The sequence below is a fragment of the Micromys minutus genome, assembly GCF_963924665.1.
Source record: "Micromys minutus genome assembly, chromosome: 6".
NCBI classification, from domain to species: domain Eukaryota; kingdom Metazoa; phylum Chordata; class Mammalia; order Rodentia; family Muridae; genus Micromys; species Micromys minutus.
Window position 1 is genome coordinate 34,141,998 of NC_137975.1, and position 19,129 is coordinate 34,161,126.

A 19,129-nucleotide genomic window follows, 5' to 3' on the forward strand; every position below is an offset into this window, starting at 1 on the left:
CTTTTGCTTCTTCTACTTTGCATTGATTTCTGGCTGTGAAATTACTAAGTGGATCCTTACTTCTATCTCACTGGGTTTTTGTTGTTGTTATTGTTGTTGTTGTTTGGCTGACTGGTTTTTTTTAATTTTTTTTTTTTTTACTATTTGTTTTCCTAACTTTATTTGAATGTCCAAGAATTGCTTTTATTAAGAAAAATGTATCACAGTATTTAGAAATAAGCTATTCTAATTTGTATGCTGCATGAACATGTTGACTAAAAGTCTCATTTTCTTCAATCAAATCTATGACTACATATACTTCATAGCCACTTAATCTTATTTTACCTGCATGTAATCTTAGTATTGTAAGATATTAATTTGTGTTTTCAAGGACTTGTGATTATAATTAGTTACATATCTATACAGCTCTTTAAAAGCTAGTAAGATCCATACATATTTATTGCTACCATGTAAATTACTTGCTTTATTAATGTATTTTAACAATTAAACATTTTGGTCCCAAGTACCTTAAAACCTGTAGATAAAAGTATTACTTCAGTTACAAAATGAGAACCCTGAAACTCTTTTACAGAATCCCTGGAGGTTGAAAAACATTAAGCTAATTTTTATCTGATAAGCATAAAATCATTTTATAGCAATATTCAATATGCATCCAACACCCACCTCACTTAATTATACACTACAACAATCCCCTAAAATCTAAAGCATGTAAGCATGGTTTTAGACAAATTCAAATTGGTTTTATTACATTTCTTTTAGTGTGCACACATACATGCAACACAACACATGCCTGTGGGAGAAAATCAAAGGACAAGTTGCACGAGCTGGCTCTCTCTCTCTACCATGTGGATATGGATATCAAACTGTGTTACTGGCTGAGCTGGGAAGCATAGCCTTTACCCACTGAGTAATCTGGCTTGCTCTCAAGCTGGCACTAGACTTTCAATTAGTAGACTTCTACTTCCAGCCAACATAAATGAAGTGCCAGCGATTAGATTAACTCATCTACCAGAAAATTATTTGCTAAAATAAACAACATAATGGTTTATCAGATAGTATGTATTAAACAAATGACAGTGATTCTCTGATAAATAAACAAACATGGTAACTCCTATTATTTCCCTGCTTACTGCCTTATAAATTTCCAAAATAGGTCATAAGATGAACCCAGGCAAAATTTAGTAAGACCGAAGTGTTTACATGCTTAGGAATACTTAAGAACAAGCTGCATAAAGATACTGCTATAGAATGGTAATAGACGGGCTTAACGAAGGAACTACCTAACCCTGGAAAGAGCCACCACCCACAAGGTTTAATTTGGTAATACAAAGTTGGTATTCCACCACATAAAATGGAAAAGATTCATGAGAAGTCTACTTAAAACAGTGTTGCCTCTTAAGTTGGGACAATTACTCTAATTAATCTTTGACCAATGTAAAGTCCCCAGAAAACAAAGAAAGTCATCACACCTAAAGATTCTACAAGGATGGCTGGCTGAGTAATCAGGAATTTCTGGAGAGTCAGAATGTTACAAATCCATAGTCAAATTATGGGACAGGCCCCATGGTGGTGATCCATGCCTTTAATCTCAACACGCAGAAGGCAGATCTGAGTTCAACGACAGGCTGGCCATCAAAGTAAGTTTCAGGACAGCCAGGGCTATTCTTACACAGAGAAAGCCTGTCATCTCAAAAAACAAAAACAAAGAAATTGTGGGACAGGAAAGAGGAGACTCTAAAGGGCCAAGAGGAAAACGAACAAGCAAAGCAGCTGTGTGGACTGGTCAGTGCTCATGTGTGTACACTTACCTGCCACAAGGTAAAGTCATCACACTGTTCCTTCCTCACTAGACATATAGACATACAAGCCCAGAAGCAACAAAGTTATGGAAATCACCATGTCCCTCTAAGTTGGAGCCTCATATGAAAATCTTTCCCCAGCTTTGGCCATTTAGGAATTCAAAGAACACAACAGCCATAATTCTAAGCCCTAGCAACTAGTAGCAGATCATATTATGCCAGTTTTGCAGTCATTATGAATGCAAAGGTTACAAGGTCATGGATATTTCCACCAGATTCTAATGAAAAACCTAAGAGGCCTAAGAGGCCAAACAGTACATGGCAGGGCCTGAGACAATATATGAAGCTCTTTGCTAATGACCCTAGAGACACAATACAAACCTTAGAAAGTTACAGGTGTCAAAAGAGCATAAAACATAAGCCACATCAAGTTAAAGGCAAAACATAGAGCTGACCTAGGGCAGAGACCATGTGGACTGCAGCAAGGCAGGCCACAGGGATGGGGCCACTCGAGCCCACTGAAGCAAATGTGTATTAATTAGCACAGGCATGCCACTATTGGTACACATGAATTTATAGGACTTAAAATTCGCCCTCTAAGGGTTTCTTTGTTCCCCTTCTTTTCTATTTTTCCTCTCTCCATTTTGAAATAAGAATGCTTATTCTGCAATATTGTATGTTACAAGAATGAAACATATCACTACAACTTATAGGGATTCATAGCATAACCTTCTGAATAATGTGGGAACTGTTGAAACTTCAGGGACTCACAAGACTATAAAAGATGGACTAAATGCATTTTAGATTATGAGACAAATATGAGTCCTTGGGAGCCACAGAGATAATGTAGCATTTGAATAGATGATTTATTAAAGGCATGGTCCCCAACTGCTGATGCCACTTTGGAAGTTTCTAAAAACTTTAGGAGGTTGTACTTAGCAAAGAAGTGGTTCGCTGAGGTTAAGTCCTTGAGGTTATCAATTCCCCGGTCTTTCTATTTTCCAGAAACACAGCTCACTCTCTGCCCGCCACCCACCACTTGTCTCCTACATGCCATTTGAGGTGAATGACAATGGTCCCTACTACATATTCCATTCTATCCCACTATGTTCTGCCTTACCACACGAGTCTGAAAGTTAGAACCATGTACCTCTAAACTAAAAATAAGCCAAAATAAATATTCTCTTCTACGACTGTTCTCATATCGATATGCTGATGTCTAACACAATTAGTAATCTGGAGTAGATTCTTATACTATAGGTTATAAGCAAATACCATGCCAGTTTACTCAAGGGAGTTGAGCAACTCTGGGTATTACTTTCTATTGAGATGCATTCTTAGGGAACTTAGGGAACAGGGCATATAGTGCATAAAGATGAAATTGTAAATCCCCATCTTCTACATCCCTTTACATAAAATCTATACTACCTATTTAAGAAACCCTTACCTAATCTGTTCAGTCTGCACAATCCCTTCTTTATGGCCTTCCAATCGGGCTGCCAATCTTTCTTTATCAAGGCGCACACACTCTTCATCCTAAGAATAATCAATGATTTAGTTACATTTTACTTCATCCTAATAATAATCAATGATTTAGTTACATTTTACTTCATCCTAAAAATAATCAATGATTTAGTTACATTTTATGTTTTACTTACCTTTTATATGGAAAAATCATTACACAGAACTTCTTCCCAAAATTACCACAGTACAGCTGCATGCAGTAGTTTACTCAAGTCACCTTTAGGACTACTTACACAGAGGGAAGTATATTTTGTATCATTTAAGTATGGAACAGATTTCTGATGTTCCCTTACTTAGAATAGTTTTAGGTTCTAATAAATCACATGTTCTGGCTACTTTTATATCAACTTGACATAGGCTTGAGTCATCTGAGAGGAGAGAACCCTAAATGAGAAAATGCCTCATAAGAGTGGCCTGTAGGTAAGCCTATGGAACATTTTCTTAATTAGTGATTGATGGGAGGGTCAGGCTATTTTGGTTGGTGCCATCCCTGGGCTGGTGATCCTGGGTTCTATGATAAAGCAAGCTCAATAAGCCATGGGGAGCAAGCCAGTAAACAGTACTCTTCCATAACCTCTGCTTCAGGTCCTGATTCCCAGGTTACTGTCCTGATTGAGTTCCTGCCTTGACTTCCCTCAGTCATCGACTATGGATGTGGAAGTGCAAGCCAAATAAACCCTCTCCTCCCCAACTGCTTTTGGTTATGGTGTTTCATCACAGCAACAGGAACTCAAAATATCACAGTAAATTTCAAACATAAACCGAAAATGTATTTTACACATTTATCTACTAAATATCATGGCTTAGTGTTGTTTACTTGAGCATATACACTTGCCTCTGTATAATACAAAGCCTGTTTTATTATAAAGTGTTGGTCAACTCATACTTTTTTAATATTGTGCTAAAAATAAAATAGTTCTTCTAAACATATATGCACTGCTGTTCCATCATCTATGTATTATCCCAACCATTACTATTCTCATTTAAAAAATGTGTTTTTGTATGTATATGTGTGTGTGTGTATAATTCATACTTCTAAAAAATGTTCTTTAGACTTTTGTGTATTGTAAATTTTGCCTGCATGTATGTAAGTACATCACATGCATGCCTGGTGCTTACATAGGAGCTGGAGTTATGGGTGGTTGTGAACTACTGGGTACTGAGAACTAAACCTAGGTTTTCTGCTAGAATAAATATTAACAGCTGAGCCATCTCACCAGCCCCTAGAAATCCATTCCTAATGAAAAAATATCTAACTTTTAAAGGAAGTCTTCATCAAAGTTAAATTTTTCATTTTGGATGTCAATCTTTCTTTAGTCTAATACCACAGGTCCTCAAATCTACCAAACAGAAGTCAAAACACTAGAAACAAAATTTTAATAGCTGCCAGAACAAGTTCCTTGGAACATAAAAATCTTCCTACAAAATTCCCAATAGACTATTTCAAATCTTATCTGACAAGGATGTGTGGCTCATGCCTATGATCCCAGACAAAGATCAAGAGTTTAAAAACAATTCGCAGCTTGAGGTCAACTTGAGAATTATTTATAACTTAGAAAGCCAAGTGAAATTTAGTTTGAAAAGCAAACTGCTAATCAAGAAAAAAATCCTATTTAGGTCAATGTCTATATTCAACAAATAATGAGTAAAGTCAGGGTTAATGAATAAGAGTATATGAAACTATATACAACGCACTAGCATACTTAAGACTTCGAAAGAGAAAATATGCTGGGCTTCAACTCATGCCCTATTAGTTTTCTACCATGTAAAAATGTTAAAACAAATACATCAGCTGAAGTAAATACAAAGTTATTTTAGCACACACATTTTTATTTTTACCATTTGTAAGGAAGTTATAATCCACAATGGTCAAAGTCTTCAAGGAACTAGTAATTTTAAAAATACAACCTAAATTTTCATCAAATCAGAAATCCTGACCTTATGTTTTCTTTTCCTCCTTCCCACTGATGTTTCAAGTTACTGGTAGCTTTGGTACTTAACTTTTCTTGGATGTTGAATTTGTTTTAAAAAGATTACATTGTGATGCTTTCGTATTTCCAAGTGAATGGTGGCCTTAAATGTATTCACTCTTTTAATAGTGGCCAGAGTTTTCTTTCCTATTTGGAAATGGGGAAACTTTGTTTTCCTGCCACAAAATTCATACTCAGTAGGGCAGAATGGCTCAGCAGCCATTGTCTTGATTTTAATTCTGGTTGTACAACCTCAGCAAGTCGCTTTTCTGTGAAGTCTTTTTACTCAGCATAGAGTAATTTTAATTTAGAACATGGTTGCTCCGGTAAAAGATCGAATCCAAAGACCTTCTAGCTCTATGTGATCTGGCTGGAATACAGACACACCTTTAATCCCAGGAGAAGGAGGCAAGTAGAGCTCTGAATTCAAGGACAGCCCGGTGGTATAGCAAGTTTCAGGTAAAGAAAAGTTCAAGTCTAGGCGTGGTGGTACACACCTTTAATTCCAGCACTCAGGAGACAGAGGCATGCAGATATCTGACTTCTAGTCAGTTCAGTTCACTCAGCTCATGGAATTCAGAGGCAGTTTTTACCAGGAGAGTTTTACAGAGACAGGTTGAAGAGAGAACAAGCTAGACACAAGTAAAGACAGAACGAGCCAGAGAATGAGATGGAGACAGAAATTCAGAACATATTGCCAAAGTTAGTATGAGGCCAGAAAGAGCAATTCAGTCAGAAACTGAGAGAAGCCAGACTGAATCAATCAGCCAGCTTGGAGACGAATTTGCACCAGAACAGCTGAGTTAAACCAGCCAATAGAGTTCAGAAAGAAGTAGAAAGGGTGATCTTATTCAGCAGTGTGTCTTAGAGGCAGAAAATATTCTAGGCCAGACTACATTGTAGGGCAGCTAGAAGCTTCCACGATTAAGCCTAGGTCAGAGTAAGCCTCCGAGACAACTCTTATTACAGAAGAATAAGTTACATTTATACCTCATAGATGTTGAGTATAGGGCTACCAATGTCAAAGGTAAAGAGTACACTACGTAATGTGCCAAAAACATTTAAAATAGTATCTTCTATAGACCCAGAACAATGAGTTAGTTATCATGACTTAAAAAATGTCAGGCTCCTGATTCATCTCAAAATATACTTGACTAAAATCACATTGTTTCACAATCACATTATTACTAACTCCACTGCATTACCTGCCAACCAACATTACCCCTGGTTACCTCCCTCACCCTTACTTGTAGAAGCTTTGCTGTTTACATAGCCAAGAAAAAAAAAAAGAATGTATAAATTAGCCTAAACTTAAAAATATGTATGTATATACTACATATGGCTTCTAATATTAACACTTGATTGACATTTCTTTGCTATAAACTGATGCAGATTCATAAAACTGCCAGATTTTAATTTCCTAGTAAATTATTCTCTACATCCAGAGGTTTCCTATGCACACAAATAAGGAGTTTGTTAATTAAGTCATTAATATGTATTTCTATATGTAATTAAAACTCCAAAGTATATCTTGCTCATAACAATAACTGGTCACCTACTGGTAACAGCATTTTAATTGTTCAAATTACTCATTATGAATAATACTATCTTCTAAAACACACATACTGTATGGCATAGCTTAATCTAGTTAATTAATATTGTCATTACCTTACATATTGCCACTTTTTTGTGCTGAAAAAACTTCCTTAATGTTTTTCAAAATACAATATATAGATTATTTGTTACCACTACTATACAACAAATACTCTAAAGGTAATTACTGTCCTCTACTTCAAGTAAATGTTTTAGGCAGAGCCTAAAAGTAACTTCAGAAGACTGAGACATTAAAGAGATGGTTGCTATCTAATGGGTTTCTGAAGAACAGCTGGAGTCTAGGGGTTCTCCCTTACAGCTCTAATGTGCTGATGAACTCCACGGAGAATGGAGCCTGCCTGAAAGGAGCTCAGGCTGTGCTTTGAAATATCTTGTTCCACATATTCTTTGTTTCTCTTGACAGTAAGGTGGGCAATTTCCATCCACTATGCTTTTGTGCCGTATTCCTTCTTGCACAGGCCCAAAAACAGTGTGGCCAGGCAACTGAGAGCTAAAACCATGAACCAAACCCAAGCCTTTCTTTAAGCTGTTTTCCTGGGCTATTTTGTCACAGTGACAGAGTTACCAGCACACTATCCTAACCCAGTTGTACTCACTAAAACACGAGACATCTAGAACCTGTGTCAGTAGTATTTTAATGGAGTATCAGTAAGTACTTCACATGCACAGCCCCGTAAGGCCTGTCTCCATACTACCTTATTGGCAAAGGTGGCAAAGCAGAGCCCCAGGACCAGTTCTGGCCTCCACCATCATGCAGTCTGTCAGAATGAATACCTATCCTTTTATGTGTCATTTTTGAGGGCTTCCCCATGATAGTAATACAACAGCAAGATGGGGGTGCAGCAATCAAGACCACAGAACTTTGATCAGATAATAGTTTCTCACCTTAGATGTAGGATACGGTATTCGTCAATAAGGCAAAGAATAGCAAAGCAAATGAAATGGCATATTCATCACAGAGCTTAGATCTGAGGGCTAAGTCAGTAACACAAGCACCCTATTAATCTATTTTTCTTTTCAGGAAGAAAAAAAGCTGTTACAATTATTAATAAAGCCTTTTTAGGAAAGTGGGGGATGGGGGGTCCAACATAGGATTTTTCTGTGTAGCCCTGGATTTCCTAGAACTCGCTCTATAGAACAGGCTTATCCTGACAGACATCTACCTGCCTCTGCTTCCTCCCCCACCTCAGTGCTGGGATTAAAGGCATGAGCCTCCACTGCCCAGCCAATGAAGAATTCTTATTTCTACACAATTCCACTTTCATTAACAAATTATTTTAAAAATAGAGTTCTATTACCTCAATTCGTGGTTTCTTTGCTTCTGCTAAAACTTCATCTGCAGCTCTTTTGACTACAACAAAAATTAACGTAAGTATGTATTTTATGGAAGGGGGGTTTTATTTAATGTTCAGATAATGATGTGACAGGTATACCTTGAGTAGACCGCTGAAGACCTATTTCCAGGGGGGCACTCCTGTCTATGCTTGCTGATGTTGCTGAAAATGGAAAAGAAAATCACATAAGCAGATTAGTATTTCATTATATACATTTTGGATGTTATTCTAAGGGAAACGCTCAAGCTGTGTTTTATTCTCCTGGGGAAAGGAGGATTTCCCAGGTAAAGTGATATCAAAAGCAGCTCCGTAACAGTATTTTATTAACAAGATGACTCAGAATTAGAATTAGAAAGTCTTTGAAAGAATAACTATTTTTAAAAATTTGGCATACAAACTACTGAAATGCTAATTATTGAACTTAACTGGTCACTTCAAATTATACTCTGGTATAGCAAACACATTTAAAAAGTATGCTTCCTCCAAATACTTAAATACTCACACATCATAGAGCATGCAAACTGTACTTATTCACAATTGGTAGGAAACTTCCAACTAACCTTCAAATTATTTTACTGCTGAACGGCCAAAATAAAACTATAAAAAAGAGAGTTCGTGTCCCTTCCTGCAAGTTCCTACTCCCTATATAAATAGCTATTGTCTTGTATATTCTTCTACAAACATGAGAAATACAATTACACTTTATTTGTACCATTTCCCACAAAGGCAGCATAATATGCAGAATATTCTGAAACTTGATTCCCATTTACAAGAGTATCAGCTCAGACGCCCCTTCCACACCAGAGCTATTCCTATTGTGTAGACTGTAATTACTAGACTGCTTCCCTATGAGTAGGCAGTTCCACTCTAAGTCTTTATATGTCACTTTTTACATTTTCAAGTTTAGCTCTAGGCCACTTTCAAATGTAGAGTGTCTATATTGTTTGTGATGGGCTGTCCACATCCTCAGGAACGGGACAAAGTGACACAGTCAACAATGTCCAATGCTTCCTGACAGCCTGACCAGGGTGCCCTGACAAACAGCAACACATAAAACCTGATTTCTGTATCTTTTAAATTTGTAATTATACAATAACCATAAATACAAGAGACTTATCACCTTTTCTGTTAAGTCTGTAACTAGTCAAGTTGGCAGTCTTTTGTACATCCATTTCCAAGGTTCATGTGTTAACTAGTACTACTGACCCTTTCCCCTCTTCTCTTAGACAAACATATATAAAAAACATTTTCCAGCTTATCAGGGCTTTTTTTAATGATATAAAACCTGTTTTACTTTTATCAAAGTATTAATTGAAAATCCTACACCTTCTCCCATTGATGTGATATGTCTTCATTTCAATATTAAACTGATATGTGTACTTCTAGAGTCAGATAAATGGTCATCACACTATAAGGCTGGCCAGCCTCACATCTGTATTTCTCATTTAACAAATGGAAGTTTTTTTATTAACATATCTACTGATTCACTTTCTCAGTTATAAGTCTTAAGTTCTCCACTCCACAATGATTATTAGCCTTTGCTCATTATTTTCCTCACATTGTTATGACATTCAACTTTACTAAATAATTTAAAATTATTCTGTACTTCTACTGTTCAAAAAAATTGTCTAGACTTTTGAGATCATGCTTTTAATTAATATTAATAGTTAATAACTTTGAATTAATTATAGTATGCCTACAAACGTGATATTAACAGCTGTTCTCTTTTTCACTGACCTAGTAACATGTTTTACGAAATAACAAAACAATACATCTGAAAACTAAATTTGTCCTAAGAAAAACACAAGAAATGATGCAGATAAACAGCCCATTGAGGCTCTCTCACAGTGACCCTGTTTACCAAATGCATCTGAGACACTTAGTAAAACTGAAGAATCCTATACTCCCTTCAATACACTTTGTAATGGGAGAGAAACTAAAGAGCAATCCTAAATATATATGTATATATTTTTAATCAGGTATATGAATCTCATATTCTGAATAATTAGATTTGCCTTGAATCAAAACAGACAAAATTAATGAGAAGGCTTTTTTCAATCTTTCCATCACAATTGCATTTACAGGAATGGTTTACCTCGTATAAAAGTAACAAGATTTTGCATTCTGCACAGTGCCCAAATATAATTTTAGGAGTAAGTATGAAAGGCCAGTAGTAAAGCACCTGACACATAAACCTAGCAATATGAGTTTGATTCCTGGAAGTTACGTAAAGGTGGACTGATTCCACCAAGTTATTCTCTGACCTCAGCATTCAAGCTGTGGTACATGCAACCACATACACACCTACATACAATTTGGGTTGGGGAGTGCTGTAAAGAGGTGGGCATTTGCTAAATGAAAAATAGCAAAAAAAAAAAAAAAAAAACAGTCCTGGAGGTCTTCCTATTATCCACAGGATTCTCTACACAGCACATTACCGCTTACAAACGAGAGTGGACTACCCTGGCTTACTGGTAATAAATTCCATCCCAGGAAGGATGAGGTTTATTTCCATAATACCAATTTATATATTCTATAAGAAAATAGTCATGCATTCAGTTAAATAACTACTATACGCTATTGTTCTGAACTTCCCTGAGTACTAAGACAACTGAAACAACTGCCCTGTAATGTTCATTCTCTAAGAGACAACATAGACATATCCAAGAAAGCAATAAATATAATTTCAGAAAAAAATACGGAATTTTTTGGAAAATAAATAGGATTTTATTACATAAAGAAAGGTGTGAACCCAGGTGGATGTCATTTTGTGTTCACTGACAGAACAATACGTGGAGGAATATTTGATCACTGATGGAAGATGAGAGCCTAAAGACAATACAGACAATTGAAGACAGAAGTACAAACGGAGAGGCCTTGAGAGTCACTAGACCAGCTGAAAAATCAGTACTGACTGCTGTGATAAAAGAAGCCTGGTTGACGATGAAGTCACAGAGACTTAGGCAGAACAAGACCATGAGTCCACACAGCAAGTCATATGAGCTTTATCCTCATAAAAAGTGTGATGAAAACCACAAAGGGCCTTGAATAGGCAAATGGCACAATTAAATTTAAATACTTTTTCAAAAACAAATCTTATTAGATAAATTGTAGCAAATAAAGAGTAGGAATATGTGAGGAGGTTTTAGAAGAGATGAAGGAAGACAAATGAGACAGGACTACATAGAGGAAAAACTGTCATGGTTTTCACAGCAGAGAAAGGACTTACAAATGTTGCAGATATGCAGAAATTATTTCCCACCAAGGTTTTAGGACTAAATCACTACACTGTTATGTAAGGTACCACCACTCCTAAGATGAGAACAGACGCAGTTTTGTTTTATGTGGGTGGAGATGTAAATTGGACACTCTTATTTTGAACATGTTAAATTTCAGATGCCTGTAAAACATTTAAAGAATGATGACAACAGTAAATTTATAAATATGAAGAAAAGTCAGTGAGAGAAAAAAATGCAGCTGACACTTAAACAGAGTTGGGGCAGTGATGTCCTCAATTAATTGAAAACTCATGCATAAATTTGAATTCTCAAAAAAAAAAAAAAAAAATACACTGCTGTTTACCAGAAGTACTTAACAATAACATAGTCAATAACCCATATTTTAGAATATTGTACACATGATATATGGTGAAAAAAATATCTAAGAACTGCCAGAAATTACTTTGTACAATAATAAGTAATAGCCTAAAGAGGTAATCACATTACAAGATCACATCACATGGCATTTTAAGCAGACAACTATGCTGACTCAGCTCACTACAACTGTAATAAATGACTGTAAACCTGTAACATACTACCCTTGATTTTAGAGTTATGACTTAATACTACATCTTATGTTTCTTTACATTTCAAATGGTATCATATAGCAGGGGTATATCCATGTGCCTAAGTTTTGATAAGTTTTGAGTGTGTCTAATAAATTTTTGTATTATAAAGGGATAAAAATCATTTATACATTTATGAAATAACTTCTTTTTGTCCTTTACTTTTATGTTAAGCTACAACATAACACTCCTTTTTCATAATTACTTTTTGATGGGTACTGTTTTTCAACACTGATACAAATCTAAAAACCAAAACAAAAATCCTCACCACATATAAATGAATCTATACTTACTAAATCCAAACTGTTCAAAAGCCAACTAAATTTGGAATTCAGGAATATGAATAGGGCAGGATATTTACAGCAAAAAACTTAGAAGATGTAATCTAGAGATTTTAGAGTTTCAAGAAAAAAAGAAAACTCAAGCCATAAAAAACATCCTGGCTAGTTTTATGTCAATTTAGCACAAGGGTTAGGGAAGAGAAAGCCTCAGTTGAGAAAATGTTTAGTACGATCATCTGTAGGCAAAGTGTATAGTGCATTTTCTATATTGGTGACTGATGTGGGAGGGCCAAGGTCACTGCAGGTGGTAACAACCCTGGGTACCTGGAGGCCATAGAAAGCAGGCTGAGCAAACAATGAAGAAGGAGCCAATAAGCAGCGCTCCTCCACAGCCTCTGCATCAGTTCCTGCCTCAAGTTCCAGCTCTGGCTTCCCTAGGTGATGAACTATGAGCTGTAGGATGAAGTAAATCCATTCATTCTCAAACTGACTTTGCTCATGGTCACAGTGCTTCATCACAGCAATAGAACCCTAAGACAACAAGACAAAGAAGTGACAGGAAACACATTGAAAGATGAACAAGTGGAAAGAAAACCCAAGGTCCAAGGTCTAGTGTCCCAAATGTCAAGTGAATAACTTCAAAGAGTGTCCAACACTATCAAATGTTCATAGGTAAAGTGAGTGAAGGAAAACAAACAAAAAGAGAAAAGTGGATGAAAGCGAGGCAGAAGGAACTTCAACAAAGAGGTGACAAATGAGCAGTGACCGTCTCTCACCTCTTCCCTTTTATGGAATAAAAAGGAAACTCAGAAATGTGGAAGCAACAATGATTTTTAAAGCATGAATGTCTTCTACATCTCTTCTACAAGGTACTGATTGAGACAGAGAAAACAACAGAGACAAATAATGTACAAACAAGTTGCTGACAGTACAGAAAGAACACTCACACAAAAGAGACACTTTGTGCCACTTCAGGGAGAAGCACAAAGACACAGCTCCTGGTGAGGTATTCAGTGAAATACAAAATTTCCCACTACATCTACTTTCATAGGAAGGCTTTAAAAAAACTCTTAAGAGTGAGAGCAAGTTTAGTACTCACATGCTTCCCCATTGAGATATCCAAGTAGATCTTTTCGGTCAGGTCTTCTAACCACAGGAATATTTTCAGTCTAAATCCAAAATTTTAAATTAGATACTGAATAGGAGCAAGTATGAAACTTGATAAATACCATGTAATCTCTGAATTTATCTAACATACCTTGGCAATATGTATTTAAAGTTACATTTGTTTTTAAAAATGCTAAAAAGAATCTAAAAATTTTGAAAATTTCTCAAATGTTAATTTCCAGTAACTTACTTCTGAAATTTCAAAAAGATATATTCAAGACAATTGTTAGAAATAACTTTTACCTTTTTGTAAAGTACCAATCCCAGACTCTCGACCCTTAGCTTTACTGTCCCTTTTTAACTGTACTCAGGATGCTATGCACTTAGCAGGCCACATCTTCTCAGTCCCAATGCTGATTCCCTTTATACAGAACCTGTAGTACTTTTTCCCCACAGACAAACCTCTTCAAAACTATTCAACTGAAATTCTTCCCAATGTTATATAAACCACTAAATATTTTGATAATCGATAAGAGAAAAAAAAAAGACTGTAAGAACATTAACTGTAGTATTTAACATTCTACATTTCTTTTAATACTGGAATGTGTGTAAATTCAAATAGCAGAGAGAAAAAAAGATTTGAAAAGTTCTTGTGTGGGAGCATGTTATCAATTTAGAAAACTGAGTGGTTTTTCTTTAATCCACCTATAATCATCACTTGTAAAAAATACAATTATAACTGGGGCTGGGGAAATGGCTCAGCAATTAGAGCACTTGCTGCTCTTCCAGAGGACCAAAGTTTGGTTCCTAGTATTCCCAGCTGCAGATGGCTCACAACCACCTGTAACTCCAGGGTTAACTGCCTCTGGCCTTCTCTGGTCCCTGAAGTCATGTGTACTTAGAGACACACATAGACACCTTAAGTTAAAAAACAGCAAACCTTGATTGTAACAAATGATATGTACACTGCAGGCATCAAGTTATTTTGAGCCACTGATTTTTGCCATTACCACAATTTTCCTCATCATCTTTCTAATAGAAAAACAGAGTGCAAGCAAAACTTGTTGCCCAGGGATTGCATAGATTAAAACCTTTGTCAACTATTATAAACAACAATGAAGTGATGAGAACCCTTAGGATCACTAGCCAATTACATCACAATGACCACTGTGTCACTACACCCATTATTTGCACATACTTTTTTCTGACTTAGCTGTACAAATAAATCACTTTTCTTTTCTTCAGCTGATATATGAAAAAACTAAAATTTATATAAAGAATACATATATATACATATTCCTTAAATAAATGTATAAACACACAAAAACACACACAAGTTGAAAATCTAAATGTATTTCTTTCCTTGTCATTTTTTAGCCAGCATACCTGAAACATTACATATATCTCAATTAAATGCTCTTTTGGTTTGGTTTTGCTGTTTTTCAAGACAGGTTTTCTCTATGCAGACCTAGCTGTCTAAGAACTCACTCCAGAGACGACAGGTCTTGATCTCAAAGAGATCCATCCACCTGCCTCTGCCTCCCAAGTACTGAGATTAAAGTGTGCACAATCACCACCCAGTTTGAATTCTTTAAATTACTATCTCAAAGCCTGCTCATGTATTTCAGAATCATTTGAAGTATGGTTTACATCCACATTATGAACCACCAGAGAAGCTGCAGGTCTGCTGACGCTAAAAGGCCCCAGGGATCAGAGCACCTATTACAGGAAGAGTCACCACACAACCCAGAACCTCTGCCTTTGCCTCCTAACTCCAATAACTCAGAATCCTATTTAACAGTTTTTTAAAAGTGGAAGAACCTCATCATAACAATCTCTGTGAGATATTTTTAGTTATTCCTAACAATTTCCTCTCAACAATGAATTTTCAAACACTGAGAAAGCAGATAAAACTGAAAAACAATACATTTGTCAATAAAGTACAAAAAGAATTAGTTTGGTTAAAATTTTAAAGAAGTATCTGTTTACATTGGATTTATTTATTGAGAGTTTCATACTTTAGTACTAAATTTATATGATTTTTATGTTTTCTTCCCCTGTAATACGTTTATACTAAGAAAAGTTTTCTTGAAATTAAACTGTAATTCTAAATTATCAGAGTTCTTCCAAATATTTTTTGAAACATCTATGTAGGTGCTTTTAAAAGTTGTTATAAATATTACCCATATTTTACATGAATAATGAACTGCCAACAAAAAATATTTGAATAAATCACATAGCAGTTTAATTTTTACTCTCCATGGCAATTTCAGACATTTGAAACGCAGAAGTGTAGTTATCTATAACTGTATGATTGGTGAAGTTTGAAAATGACTTCTACTTACAGCTGCACGTCGGACGTAAACAGGATGCGAAAGGTGCACATTATTAAGGAGAAATAAGATAGAATCCAGCGTATAGTACTCTCTGGGTTGACCTTCCTTTCCAGTCCTAAAATGATAAAGACGTGACTTTCATTAAGATTCTTAAGTTAAATATTTGACCTTAGTTACTTGCATTTATTATCTAGACCTCGTTGGCTATATAACAATGTATGTAGCATAGCAACAATATGCATGCAATATAAACTTACATAGTAAATGAGTTGTCATTGGAAAAAAAAAAAACAGAGAGCATGTGAATTTATACTTTAAAATACTACATATACCTTTTCTTTTCTTTATTTAAGATAGGCAAGGTCTCACCCCAGCTGGTCTCAAATCTGCTACCCAGCTGAGGACATGTCCTCTCCACCATCTCCTTGTACGGGGTGCTGGAGAGCAAGTGCAAATCTCATATGTACTAGGCAAGCACCAACTGAGCTACATCCTCAAGCCCAACTTCTAATATGTAAACATATTTTAAAATAAGACTTGAGTTCTGGACTCTATCAACAGAGAAAAAAAAAAAAAGTCCAACCAGCTGCACAATGGAAAGGTTTATCCATAGAAAACATACTACTTAGATGAAGGTATTACTAGGGATGTACTTACAAGATGCCCATTTTATAATTCTTTCTTAACAAGATACTGCTGTACAACATCCTCAACATTCTCAAAGTTAAAAGGATGGACTTCAAAGAGATGATCTTTTTAACATCTTTCAAACTAGACCAATAAAACAAAACTAAAGTATAACTCTGTGAAGGAACAAGTAGTCTTGGGGATACAAGCTCTATGCCAACACATATACCACTTTGCAAACACTTCCTCTCTCCTCTACTTGTGAAGGTTCAACTGTATGAGTCCATGTAAGTAGAGCTCACTGAAATATGTTCTAACTCTTCTTTACTAGCCTCTATTATCACTTTTTCTCTAATCAAGTGGTTCTCAGCCCTCCTGATGCTACAATGATTTACTACAATTACACTGCTGTGGTGACTTTCAACTAAAAAGTAAATTTTTGTTGCTACTTTATAACTGTAACTTTGTCATTTGTTATAAATGTAACTATGTTATCTGATGCTCTTAGGTGATTTGTGAAAGGGTCTTTCCACACCTCCAGAAGGTTGAGAAAGGCTGCTCTAAAGATACATGTCAAATCACTCACTGTTAATTAATACAAAGTAATTATCATAAAGATAGCAGAAAGCACTGAATGCATTAAGGGTACTGACTAATCTATAGATGTTCACATTTAGATGTGCATACACAGAGAGACATAACGTCTAAGTTTTGCTTCTTCACTCCTTTGTATGCTCTTGTCAAAGCATGTTCTTTCCAGGGTTCATGTCTTAAGTCTCTAGCTACCCCACTCTGGAAGGCAATCCCACCATATTTTTCAAATTCTTAGCTGTTCTTTGAAGTTTACTCAACTGTTCATTTATTCCAGACTTTGTAGAATGAATGAAACACACTTCTCTAAATATGGCCCCACCTACAAGTAAACAACTGTTCTCTTCCTATCAGCTAAAAAAACATTTCAGATCAACTTAATATTTTCTAGCCAAAATAGCTTAAGGAAGAAACCAGAGTTTTAGGCTTTTTTTTTTCCAAGTTAAACTTCCTTTATCCCTTGAGTTTTTAAAGAAAAATATATTCATTAAAATCCAATAAAATAGTTTTGTGTAATTTATTTTAAACAATAAAACAGGGAAACTCAAAATGTCACTTAATCAGTATTTCAAAAAGGAAATCAGTAAGTCCAAAGAAATTTTAATATTTTCTCGTTTTTAATTGATCATTCATAAAGTCGTTATGGGTACCAAAAGTCTGGTTCATGATTCTAATTATCAAAGAGAAGCATCAATGGCAGTAACATGATTTAAAGAGGCCCCAAAGGGTTATTCAACTTGATCCTCTGTGGTTTCCTGAACGACTTAAGTTCATGGCATCCACGAAACAACATTCCCAAACTTTTTTTTCTTTGAAAGCGCTTTCTGAAAAGCACATAGGATCAATTTCTCAGCCCGTACGTAAAACTCGCTGCATTTCACCAGTAACTTTCTCCCCAACAAAGTCCTGCTTTCATCTCCAATATTGATTTTTTGCGGTCTTCCAAACTCTCCCAATCTTTCCTTAACTGTAAATAGTAGTTGTCTATTCCCACTGACGCCCCCCTACCCCCACCCTTTCTTTTTCTTGAGGAATAACATCAACCTGCCCTATTATGAAAAAGAAAAAAGAAAAGAAAATTACCGGGACTCAAAGAGCTAGAGGAGACAGTTGCAACACATGGCAGCTTCTGAGAGATTACCCAAAAAAAAAAAAAAAAAAAAAAAAAAGCTAAGAACAAAAAGCGACTCGGTGGCCGCGATCGATCTGCTTCTAGACCTCGGTTCAGGTAGACGTGCAGCAGCCCTACCCAGCGCGAACAACCTGTACGTACCGAACACCGACTGGCAAGTCGGAAAACTCCCATCGTACCTTTCCCTTTAGCTTCTCCAGCACAGAAAAGACTCGACCGCTCTAGAATCCGCTCCACTCCTTCCCTCCTCACCCTAAAAGTACAACTTCTGTTCCAGAGAATAAAACTTTTTCCCAGAGCACCCATTTTCCTCCCTCTCATCCCCTAGGGACCCGGAGGGAGGAGGGCTTAAGGGAAAGAGGTCGCCCGGGGTGCCCGATGCTGCCCCGAGAACCACTAGGCCAAAACCATGCCGCACTTACCCCCAAACTACATAGTTGGTCTTCACATTCTTGGGCCAGGAGAACTCCCCGAAGATCACTTCATCCCCCTTGACCACAATCTCCTTCTTCTGGATGTTGTACTGTCGCAGGACGCTGAGCACGTCCGCCATCTTCGCCCCCCTCGCTGCTGCCGCCGCCGCCGCCGCGGGCCCCGGGCACCGCCGTCGCCGCCGCGCCCGCCGCCTCCTTCCCCCGTCGCCTCGCCCTCTTCCCCCGCCGCCGCTGCCGCGAACCAACAGCCGCCACACTAACAGCCGCCCGCGTCTACGACAGCAGCACGGGCAGAAGCCACCCAGGCCGCCAAGGACCCCGCGCTATATAAGGCAAGGCCCCGCCGCGGGCTGCCCGCGGAGAACGCCTGACTGACCCGCGCTCCGCCGAGGCCGCCGCCAGGGGGCGCCGCGGCCGTCCGAGCAGACGTGTCTCCCAGACGCCCGCGGGGCACGCCGCCGACTCTGGGGAAACAGGGAGCCAGCCTCTGTGCTCCCCGCGTGCAGCGCCTGAGCGGAATCGGGCCCGGCGCAGGC

General features: G+C 37.1%; 1 protein-coding gene across 1 annotated transcript in view; it reads right to left on the reverse strand.

Annotated features, from left to right (window-relative positions):
• Positions 1-18,855, reverse strand: part of CDC73 (cell division cycle 73) — an 86,244-nt gene extending 67,389 nt beyond the window's left edge. The window contains exons 1-6 of the mRNA XM_080918467.1: positions 18,582-18,855; positions 15,819-15,924; positions 13,466-13,535; positions 8,341-8,403; positions 8,206-8,258; positions 3,247-3,335 (exon numbers count right to left, since the gene is read on the reverse strand). Of these exons, the coding sequence (XP_080774593.1) occupies positions 3,247-3,335; positions 8,206-8,258; positions 8,341-8,403; positions 13,466-13,535; positions 15,819-15,924; positions 18,582-18,712 (512 nt within the window). The 5' untranslated portion in view covers positions 18,713-18,855. The remainder of the gene's footprint in view (positions 1-3,246; positions 3,336-8,205; positions 8,259-8,340; positions 8,404-13,465; positions 13,536-15,818; positions 15,925-18,581) is intronic.
• Positions 18,856-19,129: the final 274 nt, after the last annotated feature.